We start from the raw sequence: 8,577 nt of genomic DNA, 5'->3' as shown, positions 1-8,577 counted from the left end.
TAGACTATCTATAGAACTAAACCTCACTTCCCTGAAATCCTCAGAATTCCTAGTCACCTCTCCTCTCTTTATCCATAATGGGTCTGGGCCTAGATAATAGCATATGTGTGTGGTAGGTTAATGGTGGAATTGGTTGGCCTTCTGAGCGTTTTTCTAAATCACCCTTTCCATTTCTTACTTTTGCATAAGATAATAAGGGGCAACTGTTGTTGCAAAGCCTTTTTCTACTGTGCTGAAAATTCCAGTGTTTGCCTAGGGTATAGATCTTCAAATCAAGTTTAGAACAAACATCTGAATGAAATCCCAAGGTCTCATCCCTTATCTGGCCAAAATAATTTTTCTCCACAATTTTCCCAGTCTATAAGGAACCTCATCTCTCAGTTGTAGACTTATCCAGCAGGGTTTTACCAAGCTCTTATAATTTGGTTCCCCAGAAGTCTTGCTCTCTCTATGAATACCAAGGATTTCCTTGCAAATACATGCAAGGTCTTCACTCACCTGCCTCTTCCACATGCCTTTTCTTTTTGTCTTCCCTTCTTCATGCACAAGTGAAAAAAAAAATCAAAATTTGGATTTGGGAACCTGTTCTCCCTATCCTGCGTCCCAGAGCCCTTATTCTTTGCCACTTCACTACTTAACCAACCACTGGGGCATGGGAGGACAATTCCAGCCTGCTTTTAGGCAATGCCTGAATGTGAGCTTGTAGGAATAGAGCAGGCCTTCCTATTGTCATAGCCAGGTAAAAGGCCTTCAAAAAAAACTCCAACTTCCTACTGGCTTCACCTTTCATTAAAAAGAAAATGTTTTGTTCAGGCTTTTGCCCTACTTAAGGAGGAAAAACTCAGGACAAAGAGAATTAAAAGAGTTCTTTAAAGTACATCAAGGTAACAACCTGATCTGCAAATGACTGCAAGATGAGCCAGCTTTTATTGATAACTTTCATAATGAAATAAAGACAATTCAGATAGTTTCGTGTTGGTAAAAAGAGTTGGGGCCTTGTATCAACTGTTCTCCAAGGTAGCAAATATATTTGACAACACAGGTTGGAATATGTGACAAAGAGCAGGAAATGTGAAAAAGGTGCAGATTCAGTGTCACCTTCCCTAACAAAACCTCTACCCAACACTGATTGAACAATGGGCCACTGAGTCACATATAACTTTCAATAGGAAGTTATGTCTTAAATAAAAATAAAGGATTTTCTGAGCTCATCATTTGTCTATAGCCAAAGATGTCATCTCAGAAGGCTTTCATTTTCTATCAGGTACCAAAACCTTTTTGTCTTTTGGAAAAGTATATCTAGCATGGCTCTTTACCTTTTTAACTTACTATATATTAAGAGAGCATGGGCAAGAAATCAGAAGGGACTAAAGAAAAAGCTGGGGCAAAGGACTCTGTATTCTAGGAAAGGTATGACAACTGTGGCCACCTCTTTGTGAATTACTGTCCAACAGAAGCTATGAAAAACTTAACTATAATATGTGATAATGTGGCAAAATTAATACCTACATGACATGGTGAGTGGTTTTCTGGCATTTAAAAATACACAATTATAAAAAAATAACATTTAAAAATATCCCCCTAATGGGCTTTCCCTACATATTCTATCCTAAAGGTTGATTATCTATTTTTATCTACCTTTAGTCTTGACTCTGAATTAAGAATAAGGATATCTGTAAATCTTCTTTGGTCTCCCAAATCTTCCTTGGTTTCCCCATTTGTAAAATGGAAATGAGATACAATGGAAAGACCCTTGTATTTGGAGTTAGAGAATCTAAATTCCTAATTTCAGCTCTGTCATTTAATAACCTATGTGATCTTGGGCCAGTCAATTAACCCTTCTGGAGGAGTTGGTATTTATAATTCTGGAGAACTAATGCTAAAGCATGCATTCTACTTTTTGAAAGAAATGCACTCAAAATGCAGAAGACACATTTTCAGATAGAAGATAATGAAGGATTTGTTTTGCCTTACTATGCCTATTTGTTACAAGGATTTTCTTTATTTTTTCATGAGAGAAAGAGAGGAAAAAAAGAAAGAAGGATAGAAGGAAGAAAAAGGAATTGAGACTTTTTTACTTTTTTTTTTAATTCAGAGAAGAGATTAAAGGCCAGGACTTGGAGTAAGAAAGACATGAATTCTCAACCTCAGGAAATTACAAGCTATATGACTCTGCACAAGTCACTTAATTTCTCTGTGCCTCAATTTCCTCAATGATAAAAAGAGGATAATACCTACCCTCAGAGTAGTCGTGAGGATCAAATGAACTAAAATATGCAGAGAGCTTTGCAAAACTTATATAGCAGTATATATAAATGCTCACTATCATCATTATTACTCTTAAGAAGCACAGACAAGCAGAACAGCTTTCAAGGCTATAAGCTAAGCATATTAAATACTTCAAGAAAGAAGCAAATTATCCATAACAGAGATCTGCAGCTGAGCTTCATGCCCAATTCTTTTTCTGTTCTGTTCTATCTGTTCTGTGTAAGGAACATGACCATTTTATTTGATGTTTGTTAAATTCAGAATATTTTTTTAAATTAATAGTTGGGGACTAGATGGCCCCTTAGGTCCCTTCTAGTGCTAAATCTATGCTCCTACTGTTCTAATAATCTCTCCTACCACTGACCATCTGCCCATTTCACATCACTTTAGCAGATGGAATATTGAACTAGGATTTAGGAGCTTATTTTAGGCTTTTATCCTTTGTTTTTTTCTTCACAAACCCTCAGAGATGCTCCTTCTTCTTCTTGGGTACTATAATTTCTATGCCTGTAAAATGGAAATAATAACTCACATTTATAGAGAACCTTAAGACTGACAAAAAATGCTTTATACAATTTGTTTCATCCAATCCCTCACAAAAAAAAATGAGGTAGCTCCATTTTACACATAAGGAAACTGAAGATCAAAGGGAAGTAACATGTTCAAGTTTATACACCTAACAAGCATCAAAGATGAGATCTGAATACAGGTCTTCCTGATTCCAAGCCCAATACTCTATCTACCATACCACTTAACCTCTGTAAATTCAGTAAATTCAAAAATACTCTTCTAGGCACAGTTAGCTTAATTGCTCGTGTATTCCAGGGATCATATCTTTCAGCTATCAGGGAGATGTACTGAGTCTGTGATGAAGATGAAAGGGCATCAGGAGGCTAATGCTATGAAGACGACAAGATGGAACAAGAGAAAGGAAGTGAACATGGGTGAATGAATAGAAGAGTGCTAACTAGGACAAGGCAACAGCAGGAGCTGATAGAATCCTCCACTACACAAAAGTGATTAAGCTTAGCACCTACTTGGCAAGGATAATTATAAAATAGGAAGCCCTCAAATAGCCCATTTCCTACCTTTAGCTGTTCTGTCCTAGGTGAAGCTCCTCTTTCCATCTCCTCCCACCCTCCCTCCCTCCACCTCCCCCACAGAGCATTCTGGAGGAAAGAGCTTATGTCTCTGTATACCCATTTCTTCCTCCCCAACCAGAATTAAGTCCTTAAAATGTGCGTTCATTTACTCTGGGGTATTATGTGAAGTCTGCCCTCCAGGGGGAGGAAATGCTCATTACAAGTTTAACAGTGAAATAACTCTCTCCCGCCAGCCTCCCAGACTCTTCCTCATGCCTTTATTATTTCTCTGACATCAAGGGGGCCAAAAACACTGCTCTTAACATAGGCACGACATCCATGGAGAAGGGGCTGGGGAAAGGGGTGGTGGTGTGGGGGAGGGAGTTTTCAAATGAAGCTCTGGAATTGGGCCCCCGAGCTCTAAGAGGCCTCGGGGCCTTCCAGCCCTCAAACCCTGGCAGGCTTCTTGGGTTCTTTGTTCTTGGCGGGCATGAAAGCGTATAACTCTTCCACCAGCATCTCCATCCGGGCAGTGACTTCTGTCACCGTGTCGATCACCAGTTTCTGCTGCAGCTTCAGCTTATTGTTCTCCCAGAGCGCCTTGTTCTCCTCCTGGAAGGCCCGATGTTCATCTTTCAAGAGCTGGAGGGCGCGGTTCTCCTCGTGAAGAATCCGATTCTCCTCTCGCAGAGTGTGCAAGCTTTGATTCTCCTCCCGAAGCGCTTGCAGGGCTTGGTTCATTTCCCGAAGTAACTGTAGGGACTGGGCCTCTTCCTGGAGGCCTGGCACACCCTTGATGTCCTCAAGAGGGATTGATAGGTTGTTGACCATCTCTCGGAGGGCTCGAAGGGCTTTACTATCCTCCTGTGGGGTGGCCGGCCCTTTGGGCTCTTCACATGGAGGCATGGTGCCGGCGCTCTCCCCGGACTGCCTTGATGCACTGTGGATCTCGTCTTGAGGATTTGGGGGCCCTTTAGTTTCATCCTGAGGACTTGTCTTTTGCTCTGGATGGGGCCAATTGTTCTTTCTCTGTTCCAAGAGTAGCTGTAGAGCCCGATTCTCCTCCCGGAGAAACTGCAGGGTAGCGCTTTCCTTCCTGTGCACTGGAAGTGCATTATTGTCCTTCTTCAGGACCTGAAGAGCCGTGTTGTCCTTTTGCATCAGGATGGAGGAAACTGGGCCACCCTCTCTCCCTAGGTCGCCTTTGTTCTCTTCTCTGTTCTCCTCCCAGAAGGCCTGGAGAATTTTGTTCTCCTTACGCAAGACTTTGTTCTCCTCCCGAAGGGACTTGTTCTCCTCCCGAAGGGACTTATTCTCCTCTTGCAGGATGTATTCCTTGGCCAACCTCTTGTGATGTAATTTATGATGGAAAGAGGAGGCTGGGGAGAAGTGCGGGGATGACAGGCGGCAATTCTCACTCACCCATCTCCCATCCTGGAAGACAAACATCTCATCGCTCAGTTGAACCCTTGGAAGATTATAATCCAACTCCAATTCCGCCTGTGATGTAGGATGCTCCATGGAGTCAAAGAAGGGCACAGAGGATAAACGGTTGAGCGGGCTGGAGTGTTGACTTGCAGTTCCCAGGTTTTGTCTTGTCAGGGAGGCCTGCACTGGGCACCTTGGTGAGTACAAATTATGGATCTGGAGAAAAGGCTCAACTGAGCCCCGCTGTAGAAGAGAGTAAGGGGACACATAAAGTAATAATGAGGAAACCTGACCCACCCAGAACTAACTGACATGGAGATATAGGAGAAGCACTATAAGTTAGCACTTAATCATAGGAATAAAAATGCATTCACTTATAGTGGCTTCACTATATCACAGGTTTAAAAAAAAAACACAACTGGGGGCAGTTGGGTAGCTCAGTGGATTGAGAGTCAGGCCTAGAGTTGGGAGGTCCTAGGTTCAAATCTGGCCTCAGACACTTCCCAGCTGTGTGACCCTGGGCAAGTCACTTGACCCCCATTGCCCACCCTTACCACTCTTCCACCAAGAGCCAATACACAGAAGTTAAGGGCTTAAAAAAAAAAGTTGACACTACATCACAGTTACCATTTATCTAAATAGTGCCAATTAAAAAAAAAAAAAACCTTTGGGAGGCAGCCTATCTGTATGTCAAGTGTGTATTTTTTTTTTTTTTTGTCAATTGGCCATACCTTAAAATTAGTGAGCAGAGGATGTAGTTATGAGAGCCCTGATCTCCCAGTATACCTCCATCCATTCTGTTTACAAACTCTTCATGGACTGACAATAGAGAAGATTAGCATAGAGTCCATGGAGATAACCTCTCAATTTTTTTTTTGTTTGTTTACAAATAAGTTCTTATTTTCAACACTGAAAGCAAAGACTTGGTCCTGCCCAATGCTCTCTCATTCTCTTCCCCAAAAGGTAATAGAGTCACTTCAAGTGAAATTCAGGTTGGAGTAGGAATGGAGTCTTGTCCAAGTGATACTCCCCTTTTGCATTGCATTACCCTGTGGCATCTAGCGAGGTACTGGGTATTTAAAGACCCACACAATATGGCTCCATTTTGCTTCCCAGACATATATATCACTGCACTCTCTCTCATATAGTATAGCAAATGGGATTTCTCACCTTTCCTGAACTTAACCTTACTTTTCCTACAATCATGATTTTGCTGTCCTCTATTTTTAAAATGAATTCTCTCCACCTGCCTTTTGAAATTCTCTTCTTTTAATACCTGACTCAAGTACAACCTTCTTCATGAGGATTTCCCTCATCTCCTTAGCTAGAGGTAGCCCCTTTCTTCTTGAATCTTTAATGATTTGGTTTCACTTCTATGCACTTTAAAAAAAATTTAATTGTATCTAAAATATATAAAGAATTAAATCAACTTTATAAGAATCCAAGTCATTCTCCAAATTATAAATGGTCAAAAGATATGAATAGGTAGTTTTCAGATGAAGAAATCAAAGCTATCAATAATCATATGAAAAAATATTCTAAGTCCCTCTTGATTAGAGAAATGCAAATGTAAATAACTGAGGTACCACCTTATACCTATCAGAGATTGGCCAATATGATGGTAAAGGAAAATGATAAATGTTAGTGGGAATATGGCAAAACTAGGATGCTAATGCATTGCTGTTGGAGTTGTGAGTTAATTTGACCATTCTGAAGGGCAATTTGGAATTATGCCCATAGAGTTATAAAAGAATACATACCCTTTGATCCAGTAATACCAAAGAGATAAAAAGAAATGGGAAATGACCTGTTTATACAAAAATATTTATAGCTGTTCTTTTTGTGGTAGCAAAGAATTGGAAACTAAAGGGATAGCCCTCATTGGGGAATAACTGAGCAAATTGTGGTATATGATGGTGATGGAATATTATTTGTGCTATAAGGAATGATTAACAGGATGATTTCAGAAAGGACTGGAAAGGCCTACATGAACTGATGTAGAGTGAAATAAGCAGAACCAGGAAAACATTATACACAGTAACTGCTATATTGTGGAACAATAAAATATGATAGACTTTGCTACTAACAGCAATACAATAATCCAGACAATTGTGAGGGACTTATGAAAAAGAATGCTATCCACCCCTAGAGAAAGAACTGTTGGAGCATATATGCAGATGAAAATATGATTTATCACTTGTTTTATAAAAATGAATAATATGTAAATAGGTTTTGAGAGATATACATGTATAAGATTGAATTGCTTGTCAACTTCAGGAAGGAGGGAAGAAGGTAGGAAGACAACATGATTCATATAACTCTGTATGTGTATGTGTTTATATGTATAAATTTGTTATTAAAATAAAATAAAGATAAAACTAAAAAATCTAATTGTAATTTGTATTATTATTAGTGACTGTGGTTCACTACCACTATTACCCCATTATTGTAAGCTCTTTGTGAGGCAAGGAATTACCTAGCACAATACTTTATACATAGTAGTATATGAATGAATTCTTCAGTAGAAAGTAAGTTTTTGGGGGCAGCTAGGTGGCTCAGTGGATTGAGAGCCTGGCTCAGAGACAGGAGAGGTCCTGGGTTCAAATATGACCTCAGACACTTCCTAGCTGTGTGACCTGGGCAAGTCACTTGCCCCCCATTGCCTAGCCCTTACCACTCTCTGCCTTGGCTCCAAGGCAGAAGGTAAGGGTTTTAAAAAAAATTCCATAAAAAAAAAAAGAAAGTAAGTTTTTTGAAGGTAAAGACTGGGGATTTTGTCTTTGCATCTCTAAAGCCTAGTATGTTCCTTGCATGTAGCAAGTACTTTCATGCTTTTTTAAGTAGAACAGAATTGAATTCACTAATAAGCATTGATGAAATACGTGCCGTAGATTAGGCACTAAACTGAATCCTAAGAATGTAAAGACTATGTCTCTGCCTCTCTCTCTCTCTCTCTCTCTCTCTCTCTCTCTCTCCTTCCTCTTTCTTTCTCCCTCCCCCCCCTTCCTCTTTCTTTCTCCCTCCTCCCTTCCTCTTTCTTTCTCCCTCCCCCCTTCCTCTTTCTTTCTCCCCTTTTCTCTTCCCATCCAACGGGCATCCAGTAGTAAATCTTGGTCTTATCTGCAGTTTGGATACATGCTAAAATGTGTGTGGTGGGGTAAGGGTTACCTTCCCCTTCTTTTTAGAAATTTTGGTCTATTTCATTTGTCATTTTTTTTCAGGTCTAGGTGCAGGAAGCAGAGTCCTTAGGCACAGGAGGTCAAGCCATGGTTACCTTGAAGAAGTATAATATCTCTAATCCACAAAATTATTGTAAAAGTTTGTAAAAATCATAATATGTGGAGGGATGGTATTTGCAATTGCAGGGAATAAGAAAAAGCTTTCTACAAGAGGTAGTACTTGAGGTTGAGTTTTTTTAGGAAACCAGGGATTTCCAGAGCCATAGATGAAGAGTGTATTCCTACCATGAGGGATGGAAATGGCAAAGTCATAGAGATGGGAGATGGAGTGTTATAGGTGAGGAAGAGCAAGTAGTTCAGTATGGCTGGAATTTAGCATGCAAAGAAGGGAGTACTATATAAGAAGACTGGAAATAGAGAAGATTCAAGCTTATGAGGAAACTTTAACTGTTAAATATAATAGTTTGCATCTGATCCTAGAGATAAACGAGAATTATTGGAATTTATTGACTTTTTGGAGGGAAAAGTGACATGGTCAGATTGACACTTTGGGAAAAATCATTTTGACATATGAGTGGAAGGTGTTTTGGGGTGAGGAAGAGATTTGTGTGGCAGAGAGT

The 8,577-nt window shown here is 40.0% G+C and overlaps 1 protein-coding gene across 2 annotated transcripts in view; it reads right to left on the bottom strand.

Annotated features, from left to right (window-relative positions):
• Positions 1-3,797: 3,797 nt before the first annotated feature.
• The window catches only part of CBY2 (chibby family member 2), a 35,752-nt gene continuing 30,972 nt past the window's right edge, over positions 3,798-8,577 (bottom strand). For both annotated transcript variants that reach the window (XM_044667444.1, XM_044667445.1), the window contains one exon: positions 3,798-5,021. In XM_044667444.1, the coding sequence (XP_044523379.1) occupies positions 3,798-5,021 (1,224 nt within the window). The remainder of the gene's footprint in view (positions 5,022-8,577) is intronic.

Source organism: Gracilinanus agilis, chromosome 3, assembly GCF_016433145.1.
Source record: "Gracilinanus agilis isolate LMUSP501 chromosome 3, AgileGrace, whole genome shotgun sequence".
NCBI lineage: Eukaryota > Metazoa > Chordata > Mammalia > Didelphimorphia > Didelphidae > Gracilinanus > Gracilinanus agilis.
Note: the sequence above shows the minus strand (reverse complement) of the source record. Positions and strands in the feature narration are given on the sequence as shown.